Genomic DNA, 17554 nt, shown 5'->3' with positions numbered 1-17554 from the left:
CTCCACCCTTTCTCTCACCTCCACCACCTCATTCTCCTGGAATGTTACACAAAGGAAGAGCGGGGAAGCTGCGCTGCCTCACCTCGGCCACGGCCGTGTAGACCTGCAGGATCTGTTCGTGACCTTTGACCTGTCGCACGCTGATTTTGCAGGAGAGCTGGGCGGCGGCGGGGCTGTATCTCTCCAGCTGGAAGGCACAGTGCAGGGGCTGCTGGTTGCTGCACCACACTTGAGGGAAGGAGAATTCCTGGGAAACAAAAGCGGAGGGGGAACATTATCGTCGGCGGCTCCAAAAGAAACGACAGATTTGTTTCACGAGAAGTTCCCGGTCGGCAGGTGAAATTCGGGCTCTGAAGTCTCCGCCCGCCCAGCGCTTGACGTGCTGTCGTGAGGAAATGACTGAAGAAACACACAGGAAGTGGTTTTCAGGATTTGGATAAGCAGAGAGCGTCAAGCAGAGAAAGGTCCAGCAGTCCTGGACATCCAGTTTATATCCAGTGAACGTTTTAACTGGAACATATCAGACTTGAAAAATTTGATTCTGGGCTTATTTTTTAAATTTAGACTGACGTTTTTAGTTTGACGGGTTTTTAGTGTTCAAATTAAAAATAGTTGTAATTGTGTGGCAGAAAAGCACAAAACCTGTACATTTTAATAACATGCAGTGTTTTTGCACTCGTTTTATTCACTTATTTTGAAATATCTACAATCTGGCACTGTGTGGTGGTGTTGTGAAACAGAAATTCCAGTTGAACTCCATAATTTAAAATGATACAAAATGAAAAAAAAAATTTGTCAAAGAAGGATCACAAAGGCTGAGTGCTAAGGCCTACCACACACTTTTGAATTTTTTTTGTTGTTGTTGAAAAAATATGAAACCATGCATCAGTTTCCCTCCTTTTCACTATTATGTGCTGATCTATCACATAAAACCCCGACAACACACAGTGTAGTTTCTTGTTGCATCTCGGCTAACCAGACTTGGAAGGATGAATAAAAAAACATGTTGATCATGTTGATCTCAGCCACACCTAGACCCTGAAGGTGACGACCTTTGTGAGCACCGGGAACCATGCAGCCTGCTGCAGCTGATAATGCAGCCGCAGATCAGGAAGAAGAAAGGCTGCAGGCGTGGAAGCCTCGGACGCTGCCTGATACTAAAAAGCTGACTTGATCTACGACGGCCGTTATTCTGCACCTGCTCCACGTAAAGCGGCTCGCTCGGCGCGCCTGGCGTTTCCCGGGCGTAAATAAGGTGGCTCTGTCTTCAGATCCTAAAGCAACAGAAACATACAGGGAGGAGTTTTAGGGGAGTCGAGGGAGAGTATCTGAGCTGCAACAAAAAGCACAACAGAATTCAGCAGACCGTGCTCCTTCTACCTCGGTTCGCATCTTAATGCTCCTGCAGGCAAACCGAACGCGATTAATCACATCTTCTGTTCACGCTCTCTGCAGGAGGGAAACGGAAAGACGACGAGTCTGACATTAGAGACACAAACCGTTTGAAAGAACGGGAAGAATGAAACGAGTCAGAATGCTGCGCGCTCTTTGTTGACGAGCTAAAGCTGTGGCTATGTGAGCTGCTGTGTGTCGACCCGTGTTCAGCAGCAAAGCAAGCTTTTTGACCGAAAACACGCAGAGCTTGAACCGACCCGGAGACGTTTCAATGAGATTCTTTTGGGCTTGTTCCATTTCCAAGATGCAGGGTGGATGGAGGATATTACGTTTCTTCATACAGGATGTGTGTATGAGCTGTCAGGGCCTTTAGCAAGTCAAGTTTATCAGCATAGAACATTTTATCAACGAGGCAGTTCAAAGTGCTTTACATCATATAAACATAATACAGTACCCAAATATGAAACAATGCAAGGAAATAAATTATACAACAAAAAATTTGATGAAACTTGGTAAAAACTACTAAAAACACTTAGAAAATTGGCAGAAAATACAATAAAGTATATGAATAAAAACCTAAACAAACGAATCAATTAAGTACCGATTCCCCTTCATCTGATTAATCGTTTCATCCCTAATAATATCAAAACGTTGAAACCAGGGGAACAGCACCACACAGTAGAAGAAGCAATAGAACAAATCGCATACGTAGGATTTATGCAGCAGATGTAAGGCAGTCCAGCTCTCTCAACCTAAAGTCCTGAAGGGGCCGGTCTCCTGCAACGGTCAGAGTCTCTCTGTGCCTCAGCACACCTGGCTCCAATATCAGCTCATTATCAGGGCTCTATAGAGCGTGACTCCATGCTAGTGAGGCAGTTTAGACATTTAATTCCACATTATAGGTCCAGGGACCCATGTGAAGGTTGCAGGATGCCGGCGCTGGAGGACAGGACTGTGACCATGGAGTGACCAGAGCCTGTTACTATGCTGCAGAGGCCCAGAGAACGGCTCACAGGTTTAGAGTTCACTGGAATCTTCCGACTTCACCGGTGGAAAAGCGAGAGCTGCTCACACTGTCTGACTCATGAGTGAACCCAGGAGGAGTGGAAACAGCGTGCTGATGAGCTGTTTGCCTCCGGAGTGACACAGATGCCTCGGCAGTGGGTTACCTGACATGTGGTAAAGGGTTTGATGCTCCACAGGAACTGGGGGACGTCCTGGATCGACACCTGGAGGCTGAAGGTGTTCGCTCTGAAAGGCAACGTCTTTGGCTCCTCAAGGAGCTGACCCCCTCTGGACGTCTCGGCGGCCACCACTCCCTGAGGACGAGAGGACGCAACGCACAGTGTGAAGAAATGGTGGACAAGAGAGGAGAGCATGGAAATGAAGCTGAAAGGAAAGGAAGAGAAACAACAACTAGAGGAAAACAGGAAGGAAACGGAGAGGAAGCTGTGACTGGCCAAACTAAAGAAACTAGAGTCAGTCAGAAAACCCAGAATCCTCTTTCCCTTTGAAGGTACACTTACTTTGCATATCAGCACCAACACCTGTTGCTAATCCTTTCGTCTGTCACATCCGCTAATTGACTCACAGCAAATATTAACACAGAAGCAGGCCGACATGAAGTGACATCCAAGTCTCCGCCGAACAAATCCTACAAGTTGCGTTCCCTCATTAGCATCCCATTTACGGCGGCGACATGACAGACTGGAGCTGATTGGTGATTGGTGTGTTTTCTGGGAGTGTGTGTGGGGGGAGGAGTGGAAGCGTGGTAGAAGGTGTCCATCCTCCTCCTCCCCCAAATTGAATTTGAGACGATGAAAGAGCACTTTGATTGTGGCTCGCAGGTATTCATCCGTCATCGCTGCCCAGTGTTCCCGGCATGAACGTTTTGGCATCCGCCTGCCTGCCTGACCACAACTGCTGAAGGAACACAGTATCGTTTGGCTTTTACTACCAAGTAGCACAGTTTACGCTTACATCACCATTTAGATAGATTACCGTAAAAAGCAACGTGCAACTTTCCGTCTTTCCTGAAGGTCTACGTCTACACTGAGCTCACATGACGAGAGAGCACTCGATACTGAGTTTACAGCAGGGAGATAAGATGTTAATGAGATTCGGAAAGATTTCAAATTCATGACTATTCTCAAGTTGTGTTTTAGAAAAACTCTTTATGAATTCAGGTATTTTAGACTTTATTTTAGATTTTAATTCCCTAAAAAATGCAAAAATCACCCTTTAGTTTGTGATAGCAGATGCTAGCTTTAGGTTTAGCATTTAATGGTTGGCTGATAACATCTTGAAATTGGGTCTCTGTCTCTTTAAAAACTCCTGCTCTTTCAAAAACACAGGAAGTAATCACAACGAGTAACGAGGTCAGCAGATGCAGTGTTTGCTAATTGCTTCTGTCTAGTCTGAAGGAGCAGAGTGGGGAAGTGGCAGGGGAGGTACGGTTGCTATGGAGATTGAAGGATTTCTCACACATGCACCACAGAATAAACGCAACATTCCAGGTGTTTTTCCGATGAAGGGATAACATCATAACATGATGGAAAGCTTTCACATAATACATAATAGGAGATTTGTACATCTGTCTGACTCATTGATCAGAGTTTAAGCTTCTCAAACAAGCAACATGTTTTAATTTTTTGTTCTAAAAGGGTCAGACACTGCTGCCTTTCAAAATGCGGTAAGTGAAACAGAAACAAGAGTCAAACCTGTTTGAACATCAGCAGAAACCTGATCTGGTTCTGCAGCTAGTAAACATTTCTAGATGTATCGTTTGGTCAATTGCATGTGACTCGTGTGTAAGCCTCCATTCAATTTTCACAACTGTAGACATGGTCCTGTGTGCTTACAAAGGCTAGAAAAATAAATCTGACCTTCAAACTGCCTTGAGCTCATTTTCTGTATCAAGATGAGTCTCCATAGTATGAAGAAAAAGAAAAAATCTGGAGCCGTCCACCATGTCCAATAGCAGCCTATGATCTGGGACCAATTCATGGATGTCTGTGTCATAATAAGTGAAGGATTTTATTCCAGCCTTCATAGATCAGCCTTTTCTGCTGTGGACCAAAGCAAACCCACGCTGGGAGCTTCATACATTATTCATTCAAGAAAATGTGCAAAATTTAGCCCAATAAACACAGGCTTACAGGAGAAAATCAGCAGAACGGCAGTAATATCTTTCCCCTTTAAAATGTTATCAGCAATATTGCCAGTTTAGGATTCATGTTTGTTTTTTTTGTTTTATTTATTTTCACAAAATGAGATCTCACAATAGGCACGGATATGATTTGATAATGAATTTATTTTGCAGCGTGGCTCTTAAACGTCAACACAATTACTGGGGGCTGCTTTGGGCTGTCCGCTGGAGGATATCAGCTGCATAAATAGATGAGAATATCCTCCGTTATTAATCCGGCGGTTACAACTGGTAATGGGACTTGGCTTTGGAACTACAAATAATGCCAGCGTGTGTCCTCCACTGACATTAGCACGGCTTAGGTCAAAGGTGTGTGTCCAGTCTAGTCTCGTGATGTTTCGGTAGGACTGAGTGTGTGTTGCTGGTTTATAGCGTGTAGCAAGCTGCATTTTTGAAATAACAGATTTGGAGTTTGGATTAAATGTCGCCTTTTTTCATAATCACATGCTTATGGACTGATCTCTTTGGGAAGCCTGGACATTTCCAACTTGGTTTGCTGCAAAAAAATCAATGTATGGCATGACAAATAATAATAAAAAAATCTCAATAATTTCCATTTTCATGATATACCATTTTTCTCTTTTCTCTCTCTTTCTACCAAAAACTGGATGATAAAAGTCTTCAGTCTGATGCTTTGGTCTCAATGAAATAATATATATATATATATAAAACTCTAATTTGAGACATATTTTAAATTTATAAAGCTGTACAAACACTACCACTAAATAATCTAATTTAAGGCATTATATTCCAGCTGGCAAGGCCTGTTAATTAATTTAAATTTTAAACAGTCAAGCAGCAACTTACTGTTTATTTTGGCACTTAAAAAGCATCTCATTTAGAGAAGGCAGTCTCCTGCTCCGTGCATGAGCGCAGACGAAGGTCAGTGGAAGTTTTTCTGCAAACTGCCAGTTTAAGTCATCTGGGAAACGGTTCGCTGGCAATTTGCATCCAAGTCGTCCTCGCAAACCGGTTTCTGTGAAACGGCCCCTTGGAGACACGGTGTCTTGTTTTAAGGGGTTGGGATGTAATTTGTTAAGAAATCAAACGCTTCTGATTAATGCTGCTTGATACTTAAAAAAAAACCTGTTTCTTAAATTCATCAATATGTGAAAAAAATTGTAATGTTGATACTATTTTGAAAATGCACACTGAATCAAGGTGTTTATAGTCAGAAATAACAAAAACTGAAATTGAGAAAACATTTTTGTTAACTGAAATAAATAAAAACTGCAATTAATGGGGAAAATGTATAACTAATTGGAACTATATTGTGCATTTATAAACCTAATTAGGACACACTTAAATTAGAAATATAATATCCTTTGTTTTTGTGTTTATTAATCTATTTATTAGTCTTTCAAACTGATGTGAAATTGATCTTTTTTTCCCCTACACAAGCAGTTCAACCGTCGTCAAATTACTGTAGTCCACAATCCGCAAAATGGCGACAGCAAAAGTTGGGAGAAAACTCAGTTGTTCAATTGGTTGTTCAACAATAAGTGAATCCATTTCATGAAAATTGTATCTTCTGTTGACTGATTACCAAAGAATCAGAATCATAACACAATACTTTGACCTTGTGGAATTCTGCACCTAAAAATGAACCAAAGTATGAAAATAACTAAACCAGTGACATGGTGAACTGTTGCACGTCCACAAATGTCTTCTGAATCTGCTCTGTGGCTGATTTTGTCCTGCAGCTCTGGAAAACATGCAACAGAGACGCGCCGTTAACAGGAAGGAAAGCCCGAGGGACGACCGAAACGTCTGGCAGGCTGCAAACCCATAAAGCCAACCCAGGGCGCGTCTTACAGCCAAGCTGCTGCCGACGTCCTGCAACGCGACGCAGGAGCGGCCGGGAGTCAGCCACCGGCTCGTTCCTGATCGCCTCACCTCCTCTCAGGGGAGCCACGGGTGGAATCAACGAACCTGATTTCCTTCAGGTTCGTTGACAACATCTCATTTCTCAAAAAGCATTGTACGGTTGCTTGCTAAGGGAAGATCCGGTCAATCAAGGTAAAACAAAAGAAAAAGAAAGAAGATTAACATTTGAAAGACTGTGGCAGTCTTTGCCTCAGACTATTACAAGCACATGCAGAGCATCCGTCAGCGCTGTGTCAGAGTCCTCACAACGCAGTCGTCTTGTTTTGGCTCACATGGCGTCGCTCTCTGTGGCCCCTGCTCCCTCGCAGAAACAAGCCAACAACCGCACAAGATGTGCCCTCTGAATGTAGGCCGAGCCTCTCCCGGTCGTTCGAGTGCATCTGTGCATCCTGCTGCTTTTGACAAAGACTCCGGAAATAAAGCAAAGCTCTGATGGCTTATTTGAAGAAAGGCTGCAGCTTCTCATTTCTCTCTGATGAGTTAACCATTCTTGGATGAAAAACACACAAAAAAATTTATGTATTTCCAGTGAAAGTCCTGTAATTTAATACAACCACATCTAATTAGTTAAAGGGGCGGTATTATGTGTATTCCAAGTATGTTGTGCCATATTATAGCCTAATCAAGTAACTATGGTAACTTCAGGTGTTATTAAAATCTATATATAGAGATCCAATTTCAATTTAACAAACTAAAATTGGATCTGTCTATTTAAAAACTTCTGTTCTTTCTGAAACTCTGCTTTACGGAAGTCATCCCAACATGGCTCCTTTAACAACATTTCTACCAGCATTGCTCTGAGAAGTAGCTTGTACACGTCTCAGCAGAAGTGCACCAGGTGTTTGCTAATTGCTGCTGGCTAGTCTGAAGGAGCCGAGTGAGGAAGTAGCAGGAGTGTTCTGTGCGGCTAGGAAGCTTCCTAGCTTCGAGACGAAGCCTTCGAGGAGCTTCGTCTCGAAGGCGGAGCTCAGCTAACTGGACTCAGAGTTGAGCTACCTTGTTCTGAAAAACCCTGACAATCACAGAGCCAAGTAAGTTTACTCAGAGTATCTGCCTTCTGTTCAGAGTATGTTAAACCTGCTTTCTGAAGAAAAAGGCAGAAAAGTTCCAGTTTTCAGCCACTAGGGAACAATGACTGTTTGTTTCAACAACAGAGTGTAATTATTAAGGAAAATGCAACCCACCCACAGCCAAGAAAAGCTACAACGAAACAAATCTTACTCCCAAATTCTGTGCCCAGTTCAGCCTTTGTTGGTACAGCAGCACAAAGTGATGCTGGCGTTAACATCCCCACCTGAAAGGCGTGCGGCGTGTCGTCCACACAGTACACCCGCAGGCTGTAGTTCAGGGCGCTCGCCTCCACGCTCCCAAACACGGCCAGCTTCAGCCTCTTCACGGCCGCCTGCGTCAGCGGCTCGCCCACCAGCGCGTACGAGCCCGGCTGGTCCAGCAGCAGGTGGCAGCTGCTCGAATCCATCAGGCAGTAACAGGAAGCGGACTCCTCTTCCACTGACATCACTTCCTGCCAAGGAAAACAAAGAGAACACGCATGACGGGCTGCAGACCTGAAGACAAATACGAACATGTTGGACATTTTTAACTTCCGAATGCTCAGTTAAGTGAACAACCTAAAATGAAAATGACACCAGAGAGCTTCAACACATGTACGTTTTTTCCCCCCAAAACCTTTAGGAACGTGTTTTAGACAAATTCCAAATGAGTGAATGCTTGAAAACCACAACAAAGGTTAACATTTCAACATTGAATATCTTTTTTTTTTTTGTAGTGAATTCAACTGGATAAAGGTTGAAAAGGATTTGCAAGTCATAGTATCTTGTTTTTTTGTTTATGTTTTGCACAACTTCCCAGCTTCATTGGAGCCGGGGTTGTATACAACAAAGAACCTTCATTTTATTAAAACCAAGAAGTGGGTGCACAAGATTTTCTTTGACATATAAAATATCATAATTATATGAAAAGGTTGAGATTTATGCACGCGTATGCTAATTTTAGCAACAATAAACTGAAAGTAGGCATAAAATTAAGCAGGTGATGAATAGCAAAAAGGGGATTCAGAGGGTCAAAATGGCTGAATGTGCATCTGCATGGTTAACTGAAATTAGGTTACAAATAATACAACACAGCAAACATCCACCTCATTGTTCAGACGGTTTGTGGACGGACTTCCAGCAGAGCTCACATTATGGCAAATTTAAAATATGGTAGAATATGCTTCCACACAGTTCAGTCATATTGTGTTTCAGAAGGCTTGGTCCACATGTAGCTGGATATATGGGAAAACTAAAACATTTTTATGAGTTTTGGCATTTCGCCCACACAAAAAACTCAGTTTAATATAATTAGAAATGCTTATTTATTTTTAAAAAAAACTTAGACTAAAGTGGATATTTGAGAAAACTCCATCTTTGTGTTTGTACTGTACATGGAAAAAAAAGAAGAAGAGATTTAGGGCCTCGCGCATTGCAGTCTGCGACAAACAATGCGCCAATATAACCACATAGTTGCCTTGACGTGAATCCCAATAAACATCGCCTTGTTTCACTTCATTACCTTTATATTCTAAAACACTATTTAAAATGAGTATAACCTCTGAATGAACCGCCATGTTGAATCCCTAACAGGAAATTGTGGTTGTTTCGAAGCAATTTGATTGGCTGACAAAGGTTTTGACTGTGCGCTATACTGCCTCCTATGGGCCCGGCGTGTTTAAAACAGCGCTCAGAGGCGGATCAGCGCGGGTTTATGTGGATGGAAACTTTTCCCGAAACCCGTAACGTGTATATGATATATTTATAAACGATGCGGTAGAGATATGCGCTCTTATAAAGACCTGACTACGTGTGTGTACAAGGCCTGAGATTGAAAACCTCGCATGAGAGTTGAAAAAAAAAACACACCCTTCAGTACTCAGTACCAACAACGCTGCTGCCGCAGCCGCTTCACAAGGCAGACAGAGCTGCTAGTCTTCAGTAGAGAGAGAAATATTCATCTCAGGAGCCGCATCAATATCATGACAGAGACAATTAACTTTGGCACAATGTGAAGCTGCTCTCAAATCAGAAGTTAGGTGACATGTGGTGGGTTTAATCACACAGCATGAACTCAGAGAGGTTGGAAGCTGGAACGCATGAAAGCCATTTCCTACATGAGTGATGTTAGCACAGAGCTGAACAAAATGTTGTCATTACAAACAACGCAGACTGTTTTATTTATGAGACGACTGGAGCAGCTGCAGAGCACTTCATTATTTCCGACTGCAATGAAGGAATCTGCTTTTTGCTTCACTCTCGCTTTCTCCCACATCACACCTCAAGGGACCAATTCCTCAAACAGTAGCTAATAATGACAGAGGAAGCCGGTTCTTAAAGGAATTAGGTTTTTAATGGCGGTAAAATACTCCAGGAAAGAAAAACGTGGGTGTAGGATTCAGATTCCTCCCCACACACCATCAGATTTGTTCAAGTGGTTTTTTTTCAAGAACCTCCTCGCGGTTTCAGTCACGCAGCGCGTTCCGATCCGCTCCCTGGCAAGGAGACGGAATCCACGAAATTCACGCGAAGCTACGATTTAATGAGGAGCAGCGAGACCAAACGGCGCGCTAAGACACAGCTGGAGGAGCCGTGTCCACTCGCAAATAATCACGTTAACTGGCAAAGCGCCAATTAAAAGTCACGCCGGCAGCAGTCACGTCACGCGAGACAGGAGAGCCGCACATGTTCGCTCCCTGCCCGCCTAGTTTTACTGCGGCTTGAGCCAGATTACAGCGCTTCACAATCTGAGGCCGAATGACTCTAAACTAATGTTCTCCAAACCGTGTTTTTCTTTTTTATATTTAATTTTTATTATTATTATTATAATTGTAAGATGAGATTCGTTGTGGTTCAGTCTGTTTGACCAGAGACTCGATGCATTTTCAGTTGCCTCATCGTGCAGATCCAGATCAGACGGGCAACAATTGACTTTCTCGAGATCGCCAAGGGAACCACATTTTTTAGAAACACAAAAAAAAAAAATGCAAAAGCTGGAGGACCGTAGACAATTCAGGGTGGACTCATAACAAGACAACGGAGGAGGGTTTTGAGAAAATGTAGGAGGATATTTATACTTAACAATGTGGTGTAATGACAGGAGGCAAAGAGATTAAAACAGAGCAAAAGAACTGCAGGAGTTTATGTGATCCTGGCGTTAACTGTCAACGTACAACAAGAGTGGTTCAATTCCACAGTTGCTTTTTTTTCCTTCTAAAAAAAAAAACACAACAATTTAGACTTTTAACAAAATACGATCTTTGCTGCTGGGTAGTGAGAGTTCACAAAGTTAGTCGCCACATCCTCTTTTAGTTCACAGCTACGTTTACATGGGCCAGCACCTGCAAACGTCATCAACATGACCAAATATGACTTAATGACGTTTTTCAACCATTATTTCTTTGGTGAGTTCCTTGAGGTGACATATCATTCAGGGGAGACGTTTTGGCGGCTCCTGTTGGGAATTAAAGTTTAACATCTAGAACATGACAATAGGGCCGAAACAATTAATCCGATTAATTGTGATTACTTATGTGTAATTGCGTTTAATCGGTTATTGAAATGATCAACCACTAGTTTAGTAACCCATTAATCGTTGGTTGGAGACGCCGAGGCCATTTTGCTGAAAGAACACCACCCCCAGAGCAATAAGTAACTAAAATTGTACAATAAATATATCTATATTTTTTGTATTTATGATAACAAAAATCATTTGTCTACTCAAAATTCTTCAAGTGGCAGCTTTAGCTTCACCTGGCTCAAATTCTGTGAAAAATGTTTTATTAAAGTGGAAGTGTTATATAAAACCAACTTTTCTGAGCTTCACATCATGTCATGTTGTTCCCTTTTTAAAATCATATCTGGAGTGTTGCTTAAAAAAAAAAAAATCAGCAGAATGTGGAATTTTCTAAATCTAATCCATTGATTAATCCTCAGAGTAACTGATAGATTAACCAGTAGCAGTAGCTGCAGCCCTATCTGACAGTCTGCTCTGCTCTACTGATGAGACGCAAACTGCTACCGTTTGGTTCAAGCTCCATTCTAATCAGGTGCTAGGACTCCTGTAAATACTTTATGTTTATGCATTTTGTATTTATGCCTTCTGCTTCCTCGTAAGCGCAGCGTAACACACTGCGTGATGGTGCTGAATAACAACGCAGCGTAGCTGGGAGTGTTGAGGTCTCTTTTGTGAGTCATATGCATTTTAATGACAGCTGAAATGAGGGTGTTTTGATGGCGCTGTGGATTTGGAGGTATTATACATCTTCAAACCCCTCTCCCTCTGCCTCTTTAGGTTAAACCTCAACGGTGAGTCATTATTTCCAACCAAGAAGCTCCAAGGAGCTCTGTGCCCTTTTAATATTAGAGTGAAATCTCAAAGTGACATGAATCTTGACTCCGTTCTTATTTCCTCTGTTCTTTTCTTTCTCCTCTCACTCAGAACTCTGGCACATCTTAAGAAATTGCCTCCCTTTTGTCACACAAGAGCAAACAGAGGATGCTTGTAAAAGCCAAGGTTACGTAAACATGAATCTGAAGCCAAGGGAGAAGCAAACAAGGATTGTTGTGGTGCAAACTGGCTTTTTTTCATCATCATCATCATTATTATTATTACATGTTTCTTCTTCATGCTTTTTATCTTTTGCTGTATTTACTGATGCTACCTACCATTTGAGGATCCGCGTTGATCTGGGTTATTCCGAGCTATTTTTTTTTTTATTAAAAAAACAAAACATATACAGTATATTCACACTTTGCATCTGGAGCACATTACGCTAAGTTGAAATGTTGTTTTCTCACCTTCTTGTTCACTGCCATGAGAATTTATTTGAAGAAAACTGCCACATTTTATTCCCAACTGGGATCAGAGGTGCAGAATGTAACTTTTATTAAAAAAAAAAGAAAAGAAAAGTTTTTTTTTTGTTTTTTTTTTTACGTATTTATTAAACCATCACCATGTTGTGACAGTGTGGTATGAGACAGATAATCTGTGAAAAAATGGATCTCCTCCAACTACCACTGCCTGTTGTGAATGCTAGCTTTAGCGTTCACAACAGGCTGTGCTAGCTGTAGCGTAGCAGAAAGCAACCATATATGTTTTTTTTTTGTATAAGTTACATAGTGCAGCTTTAATTAAGGACTTCGAATTGAATTTTGCCAATTGAATAGTGTTCTGTTGAGTCTTTGTTTGGGGCTCGATAAAGAAGCAGCTTGAGCTCTTAGATATTCCCAATGACAGAAGACAAAAGTTAACAATGCAGACTGTAGGCAGCAGCGACCCAAATAACACTTAAGAAGTGACAAGCACCATAACAGCCAGCGGCTAACCTGCACCATTCATTATTCTGATCTATTCTGGGCTTGCCAAAGGTTTACATCATCTTTACATTTCCATTAGTCCCCGACGTACCGTTCTCTTCATTATAACCCAATCCCAACATGGCAATCTTCTTTTCCCACTTGTCTTGTAATCATTTTGCCGGTTGCTGCCCCAAAACGCGAGCAAGTAATGCGAGGCGACAACTGCTATCGGGGCATGTTATGCCTCTGGGCCAGGGATTAAACTCTCTGGATTTCATCCAGACAAGTGAAACAATCAGCACCAATGGGGGGAAAAAGGACAGGAAAAAAACAAAAAGAAGGGACGAATTCAGGAAAATACAACGTGTCCTGTCGAACAGCAGCATTAACGAGCAGCGGGAAACAGAAAAGTGAGAGCAATACCACTCTGTTTGAGTTTAAAATCAATGCTTGATCAACTGTGTGTGGCCAGAGAGCCAAGGTCATTGGAGGAACAACTCCCATGATTTTGCTCGTGATTGCCCTACGCCTAAATTTGCTGTGTTGTGCCTTTCCTGATCTAATAATCGATAGTTCCTGTTTCCAACTCCCCCAACGCCCGTCTGCCATTCTCTCCTCGCAGACTGACAGCAGCCATGCCTCTCTCTGGCCATTACAAGCTGTAATTGTTTCTTTATTTCCCTCCTGACAGAGCAGCAGTGTTACATCCACATGGCCTTATGTCACACTCTGGAGGCCGAGCGGATCGGAGGTCGCATCAATCAACTCGCCCAAATAAGCCCGACAGTCTTTTATGAGTGGCACATAACTCGCCATATATCACACTGACTAAGTGACTTTTGGCTTATAAAGCACGTATTTACAGATAGCCAGGCAGAGGGTGGTCGGCAACAGTTTAAATGATCTGTGTTGGGAGGAATAATTGTCTAAAATTTGATTTAATACGCTTTTTTCTTATCCAGATATTCAGAAATCTCATTTTAATTGATTGATTTTAATGTTGTAGGAAAAAAACAAAACTTTTGTCATTTGAATAAAAAAATTATGAATAACAAGCAAAATATGACATAAAACATGATAGGAAAACCTTTGTTTGGTGACCACAGTGATAAAGATATTTCTTATGGTGCCGTATCAGCACCAAAATTAAGACTATTGCACACCTAGGCTGTGTCTACTTCCTTGTTGCAGGACGCTTCACCCATCCTGAAGCTAGCTTTTGATCTGATTAATGATAGGTCGCCCTGGTAACTGAGCGACCAGTGCTGGCAAATGAGAAGGAGTTAGCTTTGAAGCGGCTAACAACTAGCATGCCTAGGATTGGCTCGGATTTGCTATTTCCTCTGCTGGCCATTAACATGGACAAACTGGCTTTGTTATTGGCTAGCCTGGCGTTAGCATTGCAGAAGCTGGTGACCAGCTTGGCTAGGCTGGTAACTCATAATCTATAGACAACATGTATTTACAGGTGTTCCTTTGACATAATTTACTCTTATTTAACAAGACATCAAGTATAAATGTTAAACACAAGACATGCGCAACATTATTGCACAGGTTGTTAACACCATGCAAAGCTAACAGAATTAGCTGCTACGTTAGCCCTTTTCCCTTCTCTTTCTTACTGGTACATGAGAAAGAGATCTCAATATTTATAGAAATGCATTTATTTAAGAATTAAGATTATTCTTGTAATTGTAATAATTTCTGTCTAATTTTCACTGTTTTTGTATTTTTGTTTTACCTTTTCTACTCAGTTTTTCATGATAAATTGCACCTTTTTGTTGTTCTGTCTCTGAATCAGTTATTTTAAATAAAGATGCTCAAAGAAAAGCCGCTGTTGCTTTGACTTGGAGACACCACATGCAGCCAAGAGGCAAACAACATATTCAGCCTCAGCAAACAAAGTAAACAGACAGACCTGTCTGGCTCCTGAGCTACCAAACCTCTATTACTGCTGACATTTAGCTACAAAGAAAAAGGGAAGTACAAAAGAAAAGATAAGCAATGCGGACCAAGTGGCATTTGCTGAGCCAGGCTCAGATCGGACGCGCTGTAATGTACTTGACAGGTGTTCGTCCTGCGGCTTACCTCCCATTTGCCGTCCTGGGTTTTCCTCTTGAGCTGAATGTTCCAGTTCTCAGCATCCACCTCTGCACAGTGGGCGACGGTCATGGCAACGGGGCAAAAGAGATCCAGGCCTGAAGGACCGTACGTCACCTCTGGGCCCAGGAGGATTTCACAGCCTTCCAGTGTCTGGGCGCTAACCGAGAAAACACACACAAGTACACACAATGTTAGTTTGTGTGTGTGTGTGTGATTTCGTAGAAATCATCAGAAACAAGCGTGTAGTCTTTCTTGGTAAATGCTGAAGTGAATAACTGAAAGAAATTGTGTTTTACATTCATCTGACATTAAACTACACTAAGCTTGTCCTGTTTTAGCTCAGATACAATTCTCAAAATCATCCATATTTGCTTAGTGCCAGAATAATTCCGTTTTCTTTTTTCAGATCATTTTTATTCCTTCAAATTCAGAAAATTAGGTACATTTTCTCAGTATTAGGTAAAAAAATGTTTAAACTGTGTGGCCCCCTTTGTATAAATTATGTATGATGCAAGTATGTGACATCAGTTTGCTGGGATTCTGTTCTCTGGGACTGAGATGAATGTTTTGTGATGACCACTCCAAAGCTTTTACTGTAGAAACTAATTTGGCGGTGCATTGTCCATTAACTGTCCGCCTGATGTCTTAAGATGCTGTTGGACATTTTCACACAATGTACTTTCCTTGTGATCCTCCTTCAGTAAAACAGTCACACAATACAACGGTGCCTCCGCCGCACTTCACAGTAGGGACGATGTTGACGCCTCAAACCTCTTTCCTCCAAATGGAATCTCACTGCAAAGTTTAGTCTCACCATCAGACATCAGACCACAGGAAACGTGTCCGAAAATGAAGTTACTTTGTAAACTGAAATCTGCTTTTTATATTTCTTTTCGGAAAAAAAAACTGATATTATGACGAATTCTAAATATTCAATGACCTACAATATTCATATGTTGTTTAAAATGTTGTACTCTTGGAAATTGTGGATAAATACAGTTAAATGTCCTCAACCAAAACTGTAAGAAAAGGATGAAGATGAAAAATGTATTTAAAATTTCATATTCACATTTGTGAATATGAATTCTTAAAATCTAACAACTAGATTAATTACCAGTCTTGTGTGCCTACATTTGCATTCTACACAAGAAATATGCTCATAACTTTGTGAAAATCTGCCTTAGAGTATAACTCAAACCCCTCACAGATACTGGTGCCAGAGCACCTGCCCTTTTTTCTCTGGACAAAAAAAAGTGCCCTTCTGAAAAAAATTTTTTGGGTGTTTTTTAAAAAATTATTTTACTGTGACAGCATTTGTGGATTTCAAAGCCTATATTACCACTGCCCACATTTTCCTTATTTTGCCATCAAGAGAACACCGGACTTAGAACATATCCTTGTTTTAAGTTGATTTGATTTGATTTTGTGAGGGGACATTGTTAAACACCTGCATCATAGAAATAGCTATACAGTACATCCATAATGTTCAAGCTGGGCCTGTAATAAATCTCACACAGCTGGCGGCTCCGTCTGCAGCACAAGGTGCCCCTGTTTGTATTTGAGCTCCTGCGCCACAAGATGTCTGCCCACGCCACTGACGACCCGCCTCCTTTTTTTCCCTCATGTTTCCAGAGACATAAAAAGTTACATCATCACCAGGGCTGTTGCAAATTATTTAAAGGGCTAATACCGTTTGGAGAAAGTTATTAACTGCTGAGCTAAAATGGGAAAATGTGATATTTCAGGTCAGACAGCATTAGAAGGGGTATATCTTTTTTGTATGCAAGAATCTGTTTGCAACGACAGCTCTGGCAAAAAATGACGAGACCACTGCCCTGAACCTCATTAAAAGCCTCGTGGTTATTCCACCAAATATTGATTTCTAAAATCTTCTTGAGTTCAAGCACTAGTATTGTTGTTTCTAAATGAATATGAACTTGTTCTCTTTGCATTATTTGAGGTCTGAAAGCTGAGCACTGCATTTCTTTCGTTGTTTTGACCATTTCAAATTTTCTGCAAATAAAAACGACATTTTTGCTAGAAACTTCTGAGACGTGTTGTCAGTAGTTCATAGAATAAAAGAACAATGTTCACTTTACTCAAACATATCCCTATAAAAGTTTTAGTCAGGTTGCACACGGCGCTGTAACACTTTAAGTGCTGCTCACACTTTCCATATTGAAGTTGTTCTATTTGTCACAACAGACGTGTTGTGTTCATGTTCATTTCTCTTTGAGCCTTTGTTCTTGCAGCTAGGAAAAACAGACTAATGAGAGGAGCCTGAACGCTGCTGGGCTCCGGACACATCCCTGTGGGGTCGGACTTCCAGGTCCGGAACGCCTCAGAGCCGGCGTGTCGCCGACTTTTGGCTCCGCGAGTTCAAGTTGTTTCTCTGCGCAGAAGGACGGCGAGAGGTGAGGAGTCGCCGTGCCCTGACTTTGAGTCGGAGCGAGCTCATTAAAAGCTGCTTACAACAAACATGCGTGGTGGCAGCAGCAGATGGGCTCCGCTGCAGGGATAGTGCATAAGGTAAACAACTTAACAAAGATATGTGTGCTGCTATCAGTATCCGCGGGTCACAAAGACGGTGGGTCATTTGTTAGCTTTGCTC

At 41.8% G+C, this 17554-nt stretch overlaps 1 protein-coding gene across 2 annotated transcripts in view; it reads right to left on the bottom strand.

Moving 5' to 3' along the window:
* unc5db (unc-5 netrin receptor Db) overlaps positions 1-17554 on the bottom strand; it is a 228525-nt gene that overhangs the window by 12145 nt on the left and 198826 nt on the right. For both annotated transcript variants that reach the window (XM_028033289.1, XM_028033290.1), the window contains 4 exons: positions 14929-15100; positions 7785-8012; positions 2565-2714; positions 83-247 (listed from right to left, as the gene is read on the bottom strand). In XM_028033289.1, coding sequence (XP_027889090.1) covers positions 83-247; positions 2565-2714; positions 7785-8012; positions 14929-15100 — 715 coding nt within the window. The remainder of the gene's footprint in view (positions 1-82; positions 248-2564; positions 2715-7784; positions 8013-14928; positions 15101-17554) is intronic.

This window comes from Xiphophorus couchianus, chromosome 12, assembly GCF_001444195.1.
Source record: "Xiphophorus couchianus chromosome 12, X_couchianus-1.0, whole genome shotgun sequence".
NCBI classification, from domain to species: domain Eukaryota; kingdom Metazoa; phylum Chordata; class Actinopteri; order Cyprinodontiformes; family Poeciliidae; genus Xiphophorus; species Xiphophorus couchianus.
The sequence above is the reverse complement of the archived record's forward strand: the minus strand, read 5'-3'. Positions and strand labels throughout refer to the sequence as shown.